This window comes from Adiantum capillus-veneris, chromosome 27 (assembly GCF_014529385.1).
Source record: "Adiantum capillus-veneris isolate H3 chromosome 27, ASM1452938v2, whole genome shotgun sequence".
Taxonomy (NCBI): domain Eukaryota; kingdom Viridiplantae; phylum Streptophyta; class Polypodiopsida; order Polypodiales; family Pteridaceae; genus Adiantum; species Adiantum capillus-veneris.
The window spans coordinates 128,638,291-128,659,502 of record NC_140957.1 but is presented as its reverse complement, the minus strand read 5'-3'; the positions used below and the strand labels follow the sequence as shown (position 1 = coordinate 128,659,502).

At 45.4% G+C, this 21,212-nt stretch overlaps 1 protein-coding gene across 2 annotated transcripts in view; it reads left to right on the top strand.

Moving 5' to 3' along the window:
* Window positions 1-392: 392 nt before the first annotated feature.
* The window catches only part of ATERDJ2A (DnaJ / Sec63 Brl domains-containing protein), a 64,756-nt gene continuing 43,936 nt past the window's right edge, over window positions 393-21,212 (top strand). The window contains exons 1-6 of one of the 2 annotated variants that reach the window (XM_086503700.1): window positions 393-550; window positions 716-910; window positions 1,087-1,182; window positions 20,333-20,453; window positions 20,534-20,640; window positions 20,791-21,011. In XM_086503700.1, coding sequence (XP_086359826.1) covers window positions 725-910; window positions 1,087-1,182; window positions 20,333-20,453; window positions 20,534-20,640; window positions 20,791-21,011 — 731 coding nt within the window. In that variant the 5' untranslated portion in view covers window positions 393-550; window positions 716-724. Of the gene's footprint in view, window positions 551-712; window positions 911-1,086; window positions 1,183-20,332; window positions 20,454-20,533; window positions 20,641-20,790; window positions 21,012-21,212 lie in introns of both variants that reach the window. The other variant, XM_086503701.1, reaches the window with a different exon arrangement.

The window sequence follows — 21,212 nt, the reverse complement described above, 5'->3', positions numbered from 1 at the left end:
GAGTTGAGCATTTACACCATCTCTTGCTTGGGTGGAAGCATGTGTTAGAAATCCTTGTCTTTGAGGTAGTCCCCAATCTCTCGACGATGATGGTACCCATTAGATGCATACTAGAATCATCTATACTGTGTACTAGTGTGGCCAGCGAGCTCCGCTTGCCTCTCTCGGATTTCGTGCAGGTTGCCTCTCTCTCTCTCTCTCTCTCTCTTTCTCTCTGATCGTTGTGCGCCCGGAGTGTAGGCCGCACCCGCCGGATGAAGGATGTTATGACGCTTGGCAGGGAGGGGGGCCCGGAATCCCTCCCCCCATTATAGATAGTATAGATGATGACAGTTTACTCGAGGAGCATCATATCAAAGGTTGAAATTTTATTATGTCTAATTGGTTAATTCCACCACGACTCAACACGTTCTTCTCGTCTACCTTTAACATTTTCTGAACACAAATGCAGTGTCAACTCTGAGGAGGTAATCTTTTTGCAATTCACTTACTTCAGGATCAAGCCCCTTCAGGATCAAGCCCATAGCGAGGAGCTCTTCTCTTCAGCCAGGTAAACCGCCTCACCTCCAGCTCTATTTCCGGTTTTAGGGTTCCTGAAGTCGGAACGACGAGACACATGATAAGCAGACTTCTCAGTGAATGTGCCGCAGTCTGATTGTTCGGATCTGCTCATTTTCGTGAATAATTTGGGGGCGTTTTTTCCCTTTTAAAGCAGCTTGAAGCCATGGCTGCGTCTGAGGAGATGAGCTCTCTCTTTCCCATTTTCATCCTATCAGTTTTGGGCCTCTTTGTCATTCCATGGACTATTTACCGACTTGCCAAAGCTGCGGAACGAAAGAACAAAAACATCCATTGCATGTGCTCACTATGCTCTAGATCTCCCAAATATCGAACCTCACTTATAAAAAAGGTTTGTCCTTTATCTTCCTCGTGTTATTGGAATTGGCATTGATAGTGCATATTGAGGCGTCTCTTGATGACTTGATATAATACTTTGTTGGCTTGAGGGTTGATTGACTTTTTAATTTTGATTCTAACTTTGTTGTTGACGATTTTGCAGCTCACACTGACTTTCTTGTGCTACAGGTGGGAAATTTTTCTACTTGCAGTAATGTGACCCTCATCCTTATGTGGGTGATCATGGCATTCTTGGTTTATTACATCAAGCTTATGACTCAAGAGGTATTATCTCCTTTGTTGTTGTTGTTGTTGTCTCTTTAGAAAGGTGCAGCATGCTCATTTTGATATTAAGAGCACAATATGCTAAATTTGATGTCAAGGAGATCTTAAAATCATATTGTGCATTCTGTATTAATTTGAACATACCGTTCCAAATCGAGCATGCTGTTCCTCAAGGGAATAGTATCTCCTCAACATCAAATTATTGCTCCAAATTTCATTTACTTCCTTTTGATCTGGATTTTAATAGCCCAAGTTATTAATCGGAGTGTCAAAGATAGGATACTTTTTGGTAGGAACTGTTCGATTATTGAAGCTAAACCGAGTAAATTGGGCTTTTATCTAATGGTTGATGCCTCCGTGCTACTTCATGATTCAAGTTGAAGACTCTTACACAGCCTACTCATTTTCACATTTCTCATCATCTCACCACACATAACTTGCCCTTTGTTGCGTATCAAAATGAGAGAGACTAACTTTTCTATACTAGAAGGTGAGCATAAGAGGGGCTGGAGCCTGGAGGGCCACACTACTGGACGTTTACCTCCATCCTCTGTTTCATCCAGTTGAAGGGGTTTGGGGACGTTCTTGACAGACTTAAACACAGTAAAGCTACCCTGGGATCTCAGTTTTGAGGCTTTATACGTTAGGACATTTTAATGGCATGTCATTCTTGTTGCTTGCTCATCCATGAAGCCAAATGTTTCGAGTTCTATGCTGTGAGTGGTTCTTTGGGAAATAGGGACCCTTGTTTTTGTGGTGTTCATTCCTTCTCCAGCTGATTTTCAATCTGATCCTCCAGTGACTCTTTCAAGTTTTTGTGGAAAGCCGTTGACAACTTTGTTAAAAGTCTTCTAATTCCCAAAAGATTACATGTTCTAACCTTGGATTAAAAATGGGAGATGCCATGTGATACAGTCGTAGAACATCATTATACCGTGTTAACCAAGCAACGAACTCTATACAAAGCCTGGGTCTTGAACCAATCATATGCCCCCGATCTTGTGGAAATTGAATGAGCTACTCAAATAGTATGCAAATAAGAGAGAGAGAGAGAGAGAGAGAGAGAGAGAGAGAGAGAGAGAGAGAGAGAGAGAGAGAGAGAGAGAGAGAGAGAGAGAGAGAGAGAGAGAGAGAGAGAGAGAGATATGATATATTAACGTCTACAAAAGGCCAAAATGACCTATGAGACCAACAAGTTACAAAGTGGTGAATCTAATACGAAGTCTGTGTGCTGAAAGAAAGACTAACATCCTAAACAAAATGGGGGAAAGACTAGAGACACTATAGTCAATACAAAGGTAAAAATAATAAGGAACCTAAGCTACTAAGAAGGAGACAATCCTCCAACTCAAAGTAAATCGAGCATTGGTCGGTGTCGGATCTCCTCTATGTCCTCCATGTTCAAAAACCTGACTCGGTATCGTGCGTGGCCCGCCAAAATAATCCGAATTCTCCTCTGTAATCTCTGTCTATGCTGGGTAGCCCTCCTCTGTAACCGTGGATGCCTGGATCTCTCTAGGTCCATTGCACGGTCAATCAGTGTGCCTCTAGTGGAGGTGGGATCTGAACTCTGCTGTCACAAACTGGTGACGTGGCTGGCCCTTGGACACACTTTGAGTGGGCAGCAGATACACACCCCCTGGTTGGCAGCACCGAGAAACGCGGGCAGAGTGTTGACGTGGCAGACCCAATTTTTGCTAACAAGCTGACTTGGTATGCGTACGGAAATCCCGCGATTTGCGGACAGCTATACAGAAAGTTACTTTTTGTGCAGTTGAAATTCTACGCAAGCTAATTAGTAGCTTTTGGAATAGATGCTTTATTTTTAAGAGCTTTTGAATTGAGAAGCTTTTTGGGGCTTTTGGCATTCCTTGTAACTTATAAATAGGTGGGCAGGGCCCTCACAACTCAGAGCATCTGGACGCAGAGTCCGAGAGTGAGAACTCTCCCACTCTCTTGTACTTTGAACACAGATTAATACAAAAAGAAATACTGAAAGGGGCGCTAGTCTTTGGGGCCAACATCTCTAGGCACGGAACTCCGCCGGGCCGTGTCGAATCAATTGTGAATTGTGAACTGTTTTGAAGTGAATCTCTGCGGTGTCGCGGAAGAATCTTGACTTGGGAGTGTCCAAGTTTGTTACAGTGGTATGAGATCCGAATCGCGCCGGGAGATGCCTATAAGACAGCTTTTCGGATGAGCTTCGATTTATATGAATTTTTTTGGTGATGCCTTTTGGCCTTACCAATGCTCCAACTACTTTTAACCGAATGATGGACAGGATTTTCACAGAGTACAAATCTTTTGTTGGCACTTTCTTATAGTCTTCTCCAAGGATGAGGTAGAACATAGGGAACATCTATTATAGGTCTTTCAGGCATTGCGAGATCACAAATTGGTGATCCATGCAAATAATTTTTCTTATTTGAGATACACTTTTTGGGACACATTGTCTCCGCAGCGGGAGCGCAGATGGACCCGCCCAAGTTTGAGACTTTATGTGATTGGCCCGATTTGAAGAATGCCCATGAAGCTTCTTGGGCTTATGTTCTTACTACAGGTGGTTCATTCGAAAATTTGTAGAGGTTGCTTCCCCTTTGCATATCTTGACATAGAAAGGAGTCCCTTTCTCGTGGGGACCCACAGAGGTGACTGTCTTTCTGACTTTGAAAGAGAAATTGACTACAGGACCAGTTTTGACTTTGCCGAATTTGCAAAAGTCATTCGAAGTATATTGTTGTGCTTGTGGTCGTAGTCTGGGTGTCACAAGGCGGGCACCACGTGCCAATAGAAAAGAACAGACTGAACAGACTTTTAGCACTTCAATAACAACTGAACTGAAAGAGAGAGACGACACGCGACACGGAGTGGCGGAATTCCACCCTAGAGAGTATTGGCCCCAAACCTTGGCGCCCCTTTCGGTATTTCTTTATATTGCATCATCAAAGTACAAGCCGGTACTCCAGACTCTGCACCTTCTCCAGGAAGCATGCCAGAGAATGAGCCCTAACCTCATATTTAAAGGCCCTTTGCCTAAAAAGCAGTTTACATGAAAAGCTTTGAAACTCAAAAACTTATGGTCCAAAAAGCAGTTTACATGAAAAACTTTCAAACTCAAAAGCTTCTGGTCCAAAAAGCAATGCCAAAAGCTGCCAGCGTAAATCATGGAAATCCGTACAGCCTACCACGTCGCAAAACGCAGAAATCTGTCCTTAGGGTTAGGGTTAGGGTCTCTGCAGGTTTTAGCGTTAGGGTTTCCATAATTAGGGTTTTTGGCAAAAATTAGGGTTAGGGTTTTTGCTCTCGGGCAGCCACATCATCTGTAAGTTGGCTCCATTCTTTAGGCTTTGACACGTCAGCAGTTTGTTACACTGGGTGCGATCTTAATGCATGAATTCCATGTCATTGCCTATGAGAGCCGATTGTTTTCAAGGCCGGAATTGACAGCACAGATATATAAGAAAGAGCTTTTGGCGGTTATCCATGCTCTTACTCAGTGGCGATATTACCTACTCGAAGCCGATTTTACAGTCTCACTGATCATCAGAGTTTACGCTACTTCTTGTCACAAAAGTAGTTATCGAAAAAGCAGATGCGATGGGCTAACATCTTGTCACAGTTTCACTTCCAGATTGTCCATGTGCAGGGACAGAAGAACTTGGTGGTAGATGCTTTGTCCTGGAAGCCATTGGTCTTGGCTATTTCCACGATACATCATAGAAGCTTCGAGGACATGGTCGATCAGTACGCCACAGATTCCATATTTTTCAGATGTATTCGATCGAATACAGAATGGGTAGGTAGTAGCGGGATATTCCATTCGGGATGGCTACTTGATGAAGAAAATGGTGTTGTGCATCACACAGCCGTTGAGGGAAAAGGTTCTAACCGAATGCCACTGTCCACCATTTACGTGTCACCGCGGCATTGACACCACCTTGAAAGGTGTGGAGCGATACTTGTTTTGGCCGAGACTCAAGAAGGACGTGGACGATTTTGTACCCAGTTGCTTGGTTTGCCAGAAGGTCAAGTTTGACATGCATAAAGCACAGGGATTGTTACAGCCTTTATCCATTCCCACCCGCCCCTGGGAAAGTATTGCTATGGATTTCATTTTTGATCTCCCGAAGACACAGAGTGGGCACGATGATATCTGGAATGTTATTGACAGATTTAGCAAGCAAGCTCATTTCATTCTACTGAAGAAAACAGTCAAGCCGGATCATTTAGCGAGACTGTTCATTGCCCAGATATTCAGATTACATGGCATGCCTAAGACAATTGTCTTTGACAGAGATTCCCGATTCACGAGTTTGTTTTGGAAGGCTATTTGGGAGAACATTGGCACGCGGTTGCAGTTCTTGTCATCTCTCCACCCGCAGACAGATGGGAAATCTGAGATTGCAAATTCAGCTGTACCTGATTTATTGAAGTCTTACATTTCGGATCAAAAGACTCAATGGGAAAGGTTTTTACCTTTGGTGGAATTTGCCTACAATAACACGATTCACTCTTCGACGGGGAATACGCCATTTGGGATTATTGAAGGTGCTACGAAGGTTCCATCCGTCCTAAGCACGAAAGATAAGATTTTTGAAGCCAACCAATACACGAGGGACTTGGACACTGCTTTTGCCAAGGTCCGGGAGGCTTTAGAGAAATCTCAGGAAAGACACAACAAGGAAAGACACAAAAAGGCAACAGATCGACACCGTCGCGATTTGAAAATAAAGGAAGACGATTGGGTGCTCTTACGTTTTGAGAAGGCACGCCTGAGAAAGAAAAAGGGAAAGGAGCGGCTTTTTCCAAAGCTTCACATGAGATACTATGGACCTTTCCAGATAAAAGAAAAGATAAATGATGTTTCCTTTAGACTGAAGCTGCCCGATACTTGGAGAATTCACAATGCTTTTCATGTGAGTCTCTTGAAGCCTTTTAAAGGCGATGTGCCCGATGATGGGGAGCCATATGAGCAACCCGAAGTGGAGGAAAGCGAGGAGATACTCGTTCTAGAACAGTTACTGACATATAAAGATAGAAAGATTAAAGATAAAGTGATGAGGCGGTTCTCGGTTAAATTCAAGAACTATCCCGCATTGTACACGAAGTGGATGGAGAAGGAGGACCTAGCAGATACTCCTCAGATTGTGAACCTTTACCTTGAAGCATTCGGTTTAGCATAGTCTACTCCGATAGAACCCCGATTTCAGCATGGGCGAATCTAGTGCAACGGGTATGCACAGGAGGGGAGTCATTCCGCTCCTTTGTCGATAAATTACCTCGATATTTTAATATAGAGTCATTGTCACCAGCGTGTGACTACTATCTATCCTTTTTGTTGATTTCTTTCTTATTATCTATTTACTTTCACTTTTTGGAAACACCCCTCGGGAAATCTAATTGCCCTGCATTGCATAGCTAGTGTGGAACTGTCCAGAGGGAGTCCAGGCCTGAGGGCAAGAGAGCACTAAGGTTGGACAAGGACTATGGTTAGCCAAGTGGGGTCATTGACTAGCCAAAGTGGAATCCTTTGCTACAGGGGCTACATTTCAGTTTTGGATGTGGCCGCAGTGTACAAAGAGGGTCGGATGACCTAGAAAGATATAATGGCAGCATCTCCTAAAATTTAGGGAACTGCTATTTTGGGACCTGAAAATGTGTTGGCGTCATTACCTCCGGAATGACAAAGGGAACATTTTCTTACTCTGCCGTGAAGTCAACTGGGCAACCGGTTGGGATATTTTTAGGCGGCAACCCCGAAACGGGAAAATGCTTGTAAATGTGCCAAGTGGCACATTCTGGTGCAGTTTCCAATGCAAGAAGGAGTTGGCGCTGAATTTGAAGGGAAGAAGGGCTCATTTGCTGATTTTGTCACAGGCTAAGAGCTATGGAGTGCTTGCTTTCCCTCTTATGCACAGTGCGGTGCCAGGAGTGATGCCCTGCACGCTACGCACTGCCCTCTCTCTCCCCTTTGGCAGTATGTTATGCCCCTCTAGTGGGCTCTTCATTTGACCAATGTACAGTTGTGTGGGTTCATGCGCGATTGCCGAGGCAAGAGCCTCTTGCACAGGTACTGGATTAGCTAGCAGCTAATCCCCCCCGCAGGTACAGGTGAATTCGGAGAGGTTTCACGCCAGAAATCTCGTCCGATTCAAAGGGCAAGTAGCCCTACAGGTGCGGGAGCTCGAGGACTTGCTAGGGATGCGACCGGCACGCGAAACGGAGCCCGAAACAGCGAATTACAGCCTGCTGTGTATTTTTGCAGGTTTAGGGTTTTGGCCCTAAACGGACCCTAATACCCCCAGGAGGTTCGGGGACGCAAGGGGACCGCTGTACAGGCGATCTGGCGCATTTTCAGGGCTGAAAACAGAGAATTCAGCGTGCTGCAGATTCTCGCCAGGTTTTGCAAAGTGCCCGTATGCGTCGGGAAAGTCAGTCAATGCGTGGGAATACTGATCGTGAAGGGTTCTAGTACAGTTATGCTGCCGAAATCGGGCTGGAACAGTGGAAATTCAGCCGAGTTTGTGCGGGGCAGCTTGTAGGAACCACAGCGTTTATTCCCTCTTTTGAACAATAAAGAAATACCGAAAGGGGCGCCTAAGTTAGGGGCCAATCTGGTGTCCGTCTACTCATACAGGTGCAATCTAGCAACCTGTAGCCCTCTCCCCTCTTGTTGTGTCGTGAAAGTACAGGTAAAATAGACAACTAATAATGGGTGAAAGCTAAATCAAGGTTTAAAGTAAAGTCTACCGCCCTTTTTGGCAAGAACAGGTCGGTTACATGGTTCCATCGACGGGATTGAATCACTTTTTCCTATAGAAGTGAGCCTTGGTCAGTTTTGGCCTTGAAGACACAAGGGATCATAGACCAGACACAGGGAATTGCAATTATGGCTGACAGACCAGATGATGTGACTGAAGAGGTTTCCTCTTCACAGGGTCAACAGACACATGAAGTGGGTGAGTCCTCAAGACCACCACAGACTGATGATGATATATTCAGGACCCAGTTGGCTACTGCTGTGGCTATGTTCACACAAGTAATGCAGAATCCGAGGTTTTTAGCCTTTCTGCAACCTCCTGTTCCGTCTCAGCAAGTTGGGTCACTGGATCATATTCAAAAGCATGTTAAGACTCGAACACAGGTGATTCATACCGCACAGTCAATGGAAACACCTGTACACTTGACGGAGAACATGCAGTCTCCACAACGTATGCCTAAGGTGCAAGAACAGGTGGCTGAGATGCCAGTTTTTCAAGCTGTACCAATTCAGCCCGCCACCTTTCAGCAGCCTATAGCTGGTTCTAATGGGCAGGGAAGCAACCTACAGGCTATGCAACAGGTCTTCCCACCACCTTCACTACACCCTGGCTATTTTGGAGGTGGATCCGTATTCCAAAGCATGGCTGGTCATGCACCTGGAAATCAGTTTTATACGCCAGGAACAGTGTTTGCGGGTGCTCAAACGATGATGCCTAACCCCATGTACAGTGTCATGGGTATGCAACCAGGGTTTCAAAGCACTCAGGGACAATTTGGGATGCCACAAGCAAATTTTGGTATGGCTGGAATTACAAATCAGCAGCCAAATATGGCATTTCCAGGTCAAGTTAATAGCGGCCAAGGAACACAGATGAACCCTAATAGTGTTCCCATGTTTCAGTCACTTCCATATGACAATTTAACGCCGCTGGAGAGGCCAACTCCGTACAAAGAAGGTGGCAAAGGTGTGTCATTCACGACCTTTACAGGGTTTGATGACAGGAAGAAGGCTCTTTCATTCCTCCAGCAGTTTGATAAGGCCTATGCAGGGGGAAACTTTACAGAGGCTTCAAAGGTCCGCAAGGCAGCCACTTTCTTGACAGGGAATGCGGGACAATGGTGGACAACTTTATTGCTTCAAGGGCAAGCTCCGTCCACATGGATTTACTTCAAGCAGATTTTTGCAGCAGCATGGTTATCTGATGATTTTGAAGCAGATGTCATGACAGAATGGCACCAGCTTAATGCTGCCACTTGCAGAAATCTGGATGATTACAATCGGAAGTTTTGGAAAGCTCTACTTCCAGTAACTTCCTATAGGTTTGTGCCATTGACAGAACAGATTGAAAAATACTGTTGTGGCCTACCTAAAGGATTGAGAAAGTACTGCACGAAGACAAAAGTCACTACTTTGACGCAGCTCATCGAGGTAGCAAACATTGGCAATGGTTTGCTCAAGGGAGAAGATTGTGAATTTAACACTGGCGTCAAGGCAGGATCAGGCAAGAAAAATTCAGCCAAGAAGCACGTTCCCAATGAGGCTCCAAAAGGGACTCAGGAGTCGGCCAATGCAGGGAAAGACAAAGCTACGGCTGAATCAGAAAAAGGACCAGCAAAGAAATGGAAAAGACGTTTTCCTCGCAAGTCAGAAGAGCAAAAGAAGGTCCTGAGGACAGAGAACAAATGCTTTATATGTGAGCAGCTTGGCCACATTGCTTACAACTGTCCTACAAAGAAAAGGCCAGCTGATTCTGAAGACAAGGAGGACAGGAAGGGAAAGAAGCCCATGGCTGGTCTAGTGCCAGATATGGTGGGCGACAAGCCAAATTCAGATGCAAGTGAGCTTTGCAGAGCATGGGGAAAGGTCAGGGATCAAACAGTGCTTATCTTCTTTGATCCAGGTGCCAAAGCCTCCTTCATTTCCCCAGAATTGGCTTCAAAGTTGGGAATCAGACCTGAAGAGATGGGGTATACAGCAGAGGCAGGTTTGGCATGTCCTGGCCATACAGAGGCTGTGACACCCATCATTGGAAAGTTGCGTCTACATATCCAGTCCTATGTAGATGCTGAAGAATTTTACATCATGCCACTGGACGGATGTGATGTGTTGTTAGGTATTCCTTGGTTGTTTCGTGTACAGGGAATCATGGATGCCTACAACAAAAAGATCACTGTACAGAGCAGGGGAAAGACTCACATTCTGGATGTAAAGCTTAAAGGGGAGTCTATTCCTACTGTATCAGCTTCTGCTATTACTTCTGTAATGAAAAAGCATCTTTCTGCGTACTTGGTTTTTGCACGTGAAGTGTCAGATTGTGATGAATCAAATTTATCTGTGCTAGATAAAGAAAGGTCAATGTTTTTACAACAGTATAGTGACTGTTTTTCCGATTCATTACCGTCTCAATTACCGCCAGAGAGACCCGAGGACCATGCGATAGATTTGGTGCCAGGCTGTAGCCCACCAAATAAGCCTCCGTACAGGGTTAGTGCGGCTCAGCAGAAAGAGATAATGGGCCAAGTACAGGAGTTGTTAGAAAAGGGGCTGATTCAGCCCAGTTCATCTCCATTCTGTTCTCCAGTGTTGTTGGTGCAGAAAAAGGATGGCTCATGGCGTATGTGCATCGACTACCGTGCACTGAACAAGAATACCATCAAGAATAGGTTCCCTATACCTAGAATTGATGATATTATGGACAAATTAGAAGGAGCAGGTATGTTTAGCAGGATAGATCTAAAGAGTGGGTACCATCAGATCCGCATTAGATCAGAGGATGTGCACAAGACTGCTTTTAGAACGACGTTTGGCCTTTACGAATTTTTAGTGATGCCCTTTGGTCTCACAAATGCTCCTGCTACGTTCAATAGGATGATGGACAGAATTTTCCGTCCACACTAGCAGTTTGTTGGTACATTCTTTGATGACATGATAGTCTACTCAAAGAATGAAGAGGAGCATAGGCATCACTTGGCCATTGTGTTCAAAGAGCTACGCAGTCATAGGTTGCTCATCAATGCAAAGAAAAGTGAGTTTTTTCTGGAAGAGATTCACTTTCTGGGACACATTGTCTCAAAGGACGGTGTCAGAATGGATCCTGCAAAAGTCGAAGCGATCAAGTCATGGCCAAATTTGAAGACGGTGCATGATGTCCGAAGCTTTTTGGGACTATGCTCCTATTACAGAAGGTTTATCCGAAATTTCGCTGAGATTGCTTCACCTTTACATGCTCTTCAAAAGAAGGCAGTCACTTTTAGATGGACACAGAAAGAGATTTCAGCTTTTAATCTCTTAAAGGAAAAGATGACTTCAGATCCAGTCATTGTGTTGCCAGATGTTAGGAAGTCATTTGTGGTCCAGTGCGACGCCTGCGGTAGTAGCATTGGTGCTGTGCTAATGCAAGATGGCAGGGTAGTAGCCTATGAGAGCAGAATTTTACAAGGGCCAGAGATGACCATGCAGGTCTATGAGAAAGAGTTACTGGCTGTGATTCATGCGCTCGTAAGTTGGAAACACTACCTGCTAGGTGCAGATTTCGTTGTCCAAACGGATCATCAGACCTTGCGATACTTCTTGACACAGACAAAGTTATCTGAGAAGCATATGCGATGGGCAAATATCTTGTCCATGTTCCATTTTCAGATTGTGCATGTCGAAGGCAAGAAGAACGTTGTGGCTGATGCCTTGTCAAGGAAGCCACAAATTTCAGCTGTGTCGATTCCTTATCATCATGAACTTGATGATATGAGAGAACAGTATGCAAATGATGAAGATTTTGCAAGGGTCTTCGAGCAACTAATGGATGGACAACGTCATGAACACTATCTTCTTAAAGACGGGTTCATGATGATGCATGGCAGATTGTGTGTCACAAAGCCATTGCGACGCAAAGTTATGGAAGAGAGTCATGTCCCACCGTATGCAGGGCATCGTGGTATCGATGCTACAGTTAAAGCGGTAGAGACATTCTTCTATTGGCCTACATTGAGAAGGGATGTGGATGCCTTTGTGCGAGAATGCCTAATATGCCAAAAGGTCAAGTTTGACAGGCAAAAGGCACCAGGGTTATTGCAACCACTACCTATTCCAGATAAACCATGGGAAAGTATTGCTATGGATTTTATCTTTGATCTTCCGAGAACGCAGACAGGAAATGATGGTATTTGGACCATTATTTGCAGATTCAGCAAACAGGCTCATTTTATTCTTGTCAAGAAGAAGATAAAGCCAGATCAGATGGCACGCTTGTTTATGAGCAATATTTTCAAGTATCATGGCATGCCACAGTCGATTATTAGCGACCGTGATCCACGCATGACTAGTTTGTTCTGGAGAGGCTTGTTTGAGAATATGGGTACCACACTCAAATTCTCTTCGTCATTTCATCCTCAAACAGATGGGCAGTCAGAAGAGGCAAATTCTACTCTCCTAGATCTGCTGAAGTGTTATGTGTCAGAGCATAAAGGAAAGTGGGAGCAGTATTTGCCATTGGTGGAGTATGCATACAATAATACATTGCATTCATCAACTGGCAAGGCACCTTTTGAGATAGTTGAAGGTGCCAAGAAAGTTCCTCCCATACTGCATACAAAGGACAAGATATTTGAAGCAGATAAGTATGTTCAGGACATGGATGAAATGTACAAAAAGGTCAAAGTGGCCTTAGAAAGGACTCAGGCAAAGCAAAAGAAAGCAGCTGATCGTCACCGTCGTGAAGTAGTATATTCACTTGGTGATTGGGTGCTTTTACGCTTTGAAAAGGCAAGGTTAAAGAAGATGAAGGGCAAGGAAAGACTGTTTCCAAAGCTCAGCATGCGTTACTATGGACCTTTTCAAGTGTGCGACATAATCAGTGATGTTGCATATAGGCTGAAATTGCCTGACAGTTGGAAGATTCACAATGCGTTTCATGTGAGTCTTCTCAGACCCTATGTGGGTGATGTGCCAGAAGATATGCCAGCTGAAGATCAGCCGGAAGTCGAGGAACTTGACGAGATCTTGCTCCCTGAACAGATTTTGGCACACAAAGAAAGGAAAGTGAAAGGCAAGGTTGCTAGGCGTTACTTGGTAAAGTTCAGAAACTATCCACCAATGGATGCTAAGTGGATGGAAGAAGGTGAACTTGCAGAGTCACCAACTGTGTTATCACTTTACCTTGAAGCCTTCGATTTGCAACCTACCTTGACCCCTTGAGTTTCAAAGCTACATGGATTGTCAGTGTGACAATGGCTTTTGAAACAAATGATGTACATGGTATTTAAAGTGAGCTCAAATCAAATACCTGTTACATGAATGTTAGAGCTGTACAGATTGTCAGTTTGGCAATTGCTCTTATGGAATGTCCAAAAGTTTAGTTAGTGCTATAGAAGTGAGTATTTCTTGTCAGTTTGTCAAGGATACAGTGATTGCTTCTATTGAAGAGTACATGTGTAACTGCATTCTTAAACTGTCGGTTTGGGTATGCTCGAAAGTGTTACGGGATCCAACGTGTACTATAAGACAGTGGCAAAATGTGCAGCTACCATTTTGTCATTGGAAAGTTAGTGACTCAAAGCAATGGCAGAGTGCGCAGCTACCACTATGTCATTGCGACAGGGTTCACACGCAGGCAATACATGAGTCGACAAGGTGTTGAATACACCAGGGTTGACAATGAGCATGTATGTGCCGTATATGTGTCGACAGGTGTTGAATACATTAGTGTTGACAGTAAGCATGTACGACATAGATGCAAACGAGGACGTTTGAGATTTCAAGATGGGGGTATGTCACCAGCGTGTGACTACTATCTATCCTTTTTGTTGATTTCTTTCTTATTATCTATTTACTTTCACTTTTTGGAAACACCCCTCGGGAAATCTAACTGCCCTGCATTGCATAGCTAGTGTGGAACTGTCCAGAGGGAGTCCAGGCCTGAGGGCAAGAGAGCACTAAGGTTGGACAAGGACTATGGTTAGCCAAGTGGGGTCATTGACTAGCCAAAGTGGAATCCTTTGCTACAGGGGCTACATTTCAGTTTTGGATGTGGCCGCAGTGTACAAAGAGGGTCGGATGACCTAGAAAGATATAATGGCAGCATCTCCTAAAATTTAGGGAACTGCTATTTTGGGACCTGAAAATGTGTTGGCGTCATTACCTCCGGAATGACAAAGGGAACATTTTCTTACTCTGCCGTGAAGTCAACTGGGCAACCGGTTGGGATATTTTTAGGCGGCAACCCCGAAACGGGAAAATGCTTGTAAATGTGCCAAGTGGCACATTCTGGTGCAGTTTCCAATGCAAGAAGGAGTTGGCGCTGAATTTGAAGGGAAGAAGGGCTCATTTGCTGATTTTGTCACAGGCTAAGAGCTATGGAGTGCTTGCTTTCCCTCTTATGCACAGTGCGGTGCCAGGAGTGATGCCCTGCACGCTACGCACTGCCCTCTCTCTCCCCTTTGGCAGTATGTTATGCCCCTGTAGTGGGCTCTTCATTTGACCAATGTACAGTTGTGTGGGTTCATGCGCGATTGCCGAGGCAAGAGCCTCTTGCACAGGTACTGGATTAGCTAGCAGCTAATCCCCCCGCAGGTACAGGTGAATTCGGAGAGGTTTCACGCCAGAAATCTCGTCCGATTCAAAGGGCAAGTAGCCCTACAGGTGCGGGAGCTCGAGGACTTGCTAGGGATGCGACCGGCACGCGAAACGGAGCCCGAAACAGCGAATTACAGCCTGCTGTGTATTTTTGCAGGTTTAGGGTTTTGGCCCTAAACGGACCCTAATACCCCCAGGAGGTTCGGGGACGCAAGGGGACCGCTGTACAGGCGATCTGGCGCATTTTCAGGGCTGAAAACAGAGAATTCAGCGTGCTGCAGATTCTCGCCAGGTTTTGCAAAGTGCCCGTATGCGTCGGGAAAGTCAGTCAATGCATGGGAATACTGATCGTGAAGGGTTCTAGTACAGTTATGCCGCCGAAATCGGGCTGGAACAGTGGAAATTCAGCCGAGTTTGTGCGGGGCAGCTTGTAGGAACCACAGCGTTTATTCCCTCTTTTGAACAATAAAGAAATACCGAAAGGGGCGCCTAAGTTAGGGGCCAATCTAGTGTCCGTCTACTCATACAGGTGCAATCTAGCAACCTGTAGCCCTCTCCCCTCTTGTTGTGTCGTGAAAGTACAGGTAAAATAGACAACTAATAATGGGTGAAAGCTAAATCAAGGTTTAAAGTAAAGTCTACCGCCCTTTTTGGCAAGAACAGGTCGGTTACAGTCATTGATGTCCCTTTGGGTTTTAGGGATACTGTTGAGTTGGCAATATTCTGCTGTATGACTTTATGAACTGGAATTCCCGATAATGAAAATGATATTGATTGATTTGTGCTTGACTTGTTTGAGTGTAGGAACTGATAGACGAAATGACTGCAGCATTTCGGTCTGATAAATCTCTATAGACATGATTGCAATAAGGATTAGTCAATCGGGCATCTGAGAGGTCCCGACAGGATCTAGATATGTGATTGCTAAATATGTTGCCGATTAATCATGGTCTGAGATTGGAATGATTGTTGAATGTGATTTGTCATGTGATGTCCTGTGATGTGACCGTCGATTGGTACATGTGCTAGATGTGTTGTTCCTAGTGCATCGGTACTAACAATCAGTGTCTGCTAAGACAGTTTATGGCCTCTGTCTGTTTTGCAGGCATAATTGAGGGCGATTACAATGCTTTCAAGAGGGGGGTATGTCACAAACTGGTCACTTGGCTGGCCCGTGGACACACTATGGGCAGCAGATACACACACACACCCCGGCTGCTGAAACCGGCCCGTGGGGCCGTAGGCTTAGGCTCTCACCCGAAACTTTACTTTAGACTTTAGGACACAAAGGAACTTTACGAATAAGCTTGTGATTGGAATACAACACTTCAAGACAAACCATGGCCTGGGAGCTAGAGCGCTACCAAGCGGACAACGACACCCTGTTGGCCCCAAAGACTGGTGCCCCTTTCGGTATTTCTTTATTCTTATGATACTTGAGAAAAACTTGTAAACTTCTACAAGCTGTCCCACTTTTATCGGGCTGAAATTCCTTTACTCTAACCCGATTCCGGCAACATAACCACAGTAGAAGTCTCCACGGACAAAATCCCAAGTAAACATTGACTTTCCACGTACTTTAGAGCTCTTTGCAAAACCTGGCGAGAAATTGCAGCTCGCTGAATTCTCTGTTTTGCACTCCGATCCGCGTGCCGATCACTTTTGTGGATAGTCCTTGAGCTCTCTCACCTGTAGGGCATAGTCACAAGGGACGCATTTGGGAAGGGAAACGAGGGACGGGGCTCAAATGGATTTTTAATGTAAAAAAGAGGGCGGGACGGCAAGTGGGGACGGGAAGCCCGAAAAAGGGCGTCCCCTGTGACTATGCTGTAGGGTCACTTGCCCCTTGAATTAGACGAGATTCCTCACGGGAAATCTCTCTAATTTGTCTTGTGCAAGCACTCAATGCTTTCCCGAGGCTCCCCTGGCAAATAAACGATCTAAACGCTTCCACCTAACCCTCACCAAGCTGTCCAAACCTGTCCATGGCTGTAATCGCAGGTTTTTGACCCAATTCCGCCAGCATAACGACGAAAATATCCCTGTAGGTCAAAAGTACACGTCAAGGACACTTTCCCTTGCGGTATGGAAGCTTTCTAGTGAGCTGCATGTCAATTTCAGCATGCTGTAATTTTCTGTTTTGCCACTGTTAGGTGCCTACTGCCCTGTACACGCATCCAAGGCCTTTCCGAGGCCTCCCTGGGGATTCCCTGCAGTTTATGTGCGAAACGCTAAACCTGCAGAAAAACACAGCAGGCTGTAATTCTCTGTTTTGGACTGTTTCGAGCGGAGCGAGTAAGTTTACGCGTGTCTCAGGTGCTCCCGCACGCAATGGGACAGTTCCCTTTCAAATCGGACGAGTTTTCACGCGAGAAAACTCTCCGTTTTCGCATTCTTGAAGGGGATTAGCAATTAGCTAATCCGGTTCCTGTACAAAAGGCTTTGGCCTTGGCAAACACGCATAAACCCCCAGAACTGTACATGGTCATCTGAGAAGCCCCACTAGTGGGCCATTACCATATGTGCAATGGGGGGAGAGAGATGCGCGAGAGCAAATCGTCGCGCTACACAGAGCAAGGGAGAAGGCAAGCTTTCCATTAAAGCTGTGAGCACCTGCACCCACTACTCACACACTGTAGCACACACTAATAGGCTGAAATCAGCCCCCTCTCTTGAAATGGTGCTTCTGGCAATTGCATATGGAGCCGCCATGTGTCCAATTTGCCTCTTTTCAGTTAATTCCCTAGTACCCACCAACTTATAAGTGTCGCGAGGGGCCTAAATGACTTTGAACTGAGCCTAGACACCCTTTTACTCCTCGGATTCAAGCGCCGACAAGCCCGACCATCTCGTGGCGACCTGTCCTTCTCGACTGCGGGTGAAACTCTCGGCCGTCGGCCGTTTCACACTGGCCATACAATGTCTGGGCATTTGCAACTTCAAAAAGAGGGTCCCAAAAATTAAACAAAAATCATCGAAAAGAAACCAGCAACTCAAGTTAGCAATTGCCACGTCCTCGTGACACTGGCAGCACCGAGAAACCCGGGCAGAGTGTTGTCGTGGCAGACCCGGTTTTTGCGACGCAATTTCTGTTGACAAGCTGACCTGGCATGCGTATGAAAATCCTGTGATTTGCGGGCAGGTGTACGGAAAGTTTCTTTTTGCGCAACTGAAATTCTACGCAAGCTAATTGAGTAGCTTTTGGAATAGATGCTTTATTTTTAAGAGCTTTTGAATTGAGAAGCTTTTGGGGCTCTGCTTTTGGGCATCCCTTGTAACTTATAAATAAGTGGGCAGGGCCCTCACAACTCAGAGCATCTGGACGCAGACTCTGAGAGTGAAAACCCTCCCACTCTCTTGTACTTTGAACACAGATTAATACAAAAAGAAATACCGAAAGGGGCGCCAGTCTTTGGGGCCAACATCTCTAGGCACGGAACTCCGTCATGCTGTGTCGAATCAATTGTGAATTGTGAACCGTTTTGAAGTGAATCTCTGCTGTGTCGCGGAAGAATCTTGACTTGGAGTGTCCAAGTTTGTTACATTTGCTGCAAAACCTGTCTGACTAGCTGTCTAGTGGTAATGGCTCGCTTGAGATAGTCCGTAACGTGCCGCTTGAGTCTGTCTCTTTGGTCGCCTCAACAAGCAATCTCTATGTCTCCTCAACTCAAGCAAGAACAGACCCAAGCATCTCTGATCTTGGTATCTTATAACTCTGGAAAGTGGTCCAAAAGCCCCCCCTAAATAAGCAATGGAATCGCCCGCAAATCTCATAGTATGCGGAGCAATGACATATGTAATGCAGCTTTGTCTCTGGCTCCCGGTATACACTACATACCCTGGCCTCAGCCGGAACTCCTTCATATCTACACAGGATGGAGCTAGCTAGATCGATGCATTTGCATGGTTGTACTACCCTCATCATATAGACATGCATATATCCCTAGTACTAGTGCTCCACCCATCCCCATAGATTTCATCACCCACCAGACATCCTTCTCTCTTTTATTTTGTACCAGTCTGAACTATTTTGTCTTTTCCGATAGACAGAAGACATACACACATGTATACTTGATTTGTCTCATAGGCCAACTTCGGCCTCACATAGACGTTAAAAAGATTTCCTTTCCTTTCCTTTCCTTCTCTCTCTCTCTCTCTCTCTCTCTCTCTCTCTCTCTCTCTCTCTCTCTCTCTCTCTCTCTCTCTCTCTCTCGCATGTTGAGTGATGGGTCGCCTGTGCGCAAGAAACCCTAGTGCTGCCTGGTGGCGAGTCGCCTACTTGCCTCCCTTGCAACCTGCCTGCTCTGGACAGCCATTGCGCTCTGCGACGCCATGGACAGCCCATGTGACCTGCACACCATGGACAGTTGGCGCTGCTATCTGTCCTGCCTTCTTGCCTGCGCGCTCTTTCTGCCCTGCCCGCCTGCCCGATTCAGTGCTGTCCGAGCTGCCCGCTCGGCGCTGCTACCCGACCTGCCAGCCTGCCAGAGCTGCCCAGATTGTGGCTGCCTTACCCGCCCTGGCTGCCTTCACCAGATGTCTTTGGTCTAGGTTGGGAACCTTTACCCCGCTACACATGCTGCTATTTGTTACCCAAACATCTTGAGCATTTGGTTGTGTCGTCAGCCTCCCCCATGCAGTGTAGAGAAAACCGCTTGGAGGGTCTCCCTGGTCCTAACTCCTGCTTAAGCCAGGGTTGCAGTGAACCCTGCAAGCACTGGGCCCTACATCGAGTCGCGGTGGTTGGAATCTGGGGAGTGGAAGTTTCTCACCTTGGCAGATCTTGGGAAAAGCTGCTAGGCAAGTCTGCTTTCTTTGTTTGCTTTGTTCGTTTGTTTCTTTCAGCTTGCATTGCCTCCGGCCCTCCTCCCCTGCTCCATGTGTGCGTGTTGAGTATGTGTGTTTTGGATGTGTAGAGTTGATATTGCATTCTTCTTCATACTCTTATCAACTGACTTTGGCGTGAGTGAGTGCGTACGTGTGAGTGAAGTTTGGTTTTTTGAGTATGTTTCTTTTGGTTGATTTCCTGGTTTCTTATTTGCTGTTATTTATCTTGTGGAGCCACCTTCAGCAAGTGGACTGGTTTCTGGACATACAAAATGTCCATGTCTTTTTGTATTAAGAAAAATGACAAAAAAGATGTATTTTTATTTGTGCAGTGACCACAGATGGCTAGTTAGGCATCCTATCTCTATGTGATATAGGTTTACAATTAGCATGCTTAATGGATGTGAATAACCAGCCTAAGGATATGGAGGCTCTGGGATGAAGTACTTAGATAGTGGCTCTTCCTCTTAACGCCATTGCTGATTAGATACTTGGGTGGCCTACCTCCGGTCGGCTAGAATCCCCATTCAATTTCTAGGTCTGCAATGATGTTTCGGTCCGGAGGGCCTCGGTTGTCTGCCTGTTCTAGCTCTCAAAGCCATATGCAATCTGAACCCCTCCATGTTCAAGTGTGGATTAGTCCTGATCTAGAATGTTAGGCTCTGTCAGAGGTCCGGTTATGGCCGCTGTGCAGCTACTGTCCTCTCTAGGAGTGCCTGTAAAGCTGTGTCCCAGTGCATCTGTTAATGAAGTTAGGTCCTAGATATCCTTGGTCTGGATGCTTTACGAATTTCCTTGATGGGCAAAAGGATCTCTCGTCAAGAAATTCTATGACCCTCCTCAATAATGGGTAGAACCCCTCTCAGAGTGTGTATTTGCTGAAGTTTTTGTTTATCTTTCTTACTGCTTCTGACTGGCAATTATTCTCGAACAGTTGCACAACAAGACCTTTTGTGGCTTAATAAGCTGATGTTACTATTTTTCTAAAAACAGGTCCAGCCTTTCGAACCATTTTCAATCTTGGGTTTGGAATCAGGTGCAACTGATGCAGAAATAAAGAAAGCATACAGAAGACTGTCTATTCAGTATCATCCAGATAAAAATCCAGATCCAGGTGTGTAACACTTTTTTTCATTTGTGGAACAAAACATGGCTGTGCTTACACTGCTAATTGTTTTACTGTTATTTTTTTAGAGGCACATACATATTTCGTGGAGTTTATCTCGAAAGCGTATCAAGCTCTTACTGACCCCGTTGCACGGGAAAATTATGCTAAATACGGCCATCCTGATGGCAGACAGGTTATTAATGTTTACCAAACTTGCTGCAATGTTTTGGTGCATTGGCATACTCTGTTGTTAGTTTGTCAGTTGCAGAAGTTTAGTCCCGCACTCCCCCCCCCCCCCCCCTTCTTTTTCTGGGAGAGAACTAGATATTTGGTCTTTTTGTAGGGTATGCAAATGGGCATAGCGCTCCCATCATTTCTGCTAAACATCAATGGAGGAGCTGCCTCAGGAGTTCTCTTGCTTGGCCTGGTTGGGCTGGGTATTCTTCTTCCTCTCCTGATTGCAGTGGTGTACCTTTCACGCTCATCAAAGTACACAGGAAACTATGTTATGCACCAGACACTGTCCAGTTATTACTATCTAATGAAGCCTTCGCTTGCCTCAAGGTGTGTGTTGTTTTTTGCTGGCCATTTGGTTATTTTCTTGTCTTATACCTTCATGTCATGTTTTGGGCGATTTTTGTTCGGAATTTGTTGCTTTGCAGGCTCCACATTACAAGAGATGTAATAGTTGAAAGTAATTGTTGAAACTGCACCATGTGGTGTTTTATAGAGGCAACATGCAGTGCATTCCTTGTGTCTTGATTC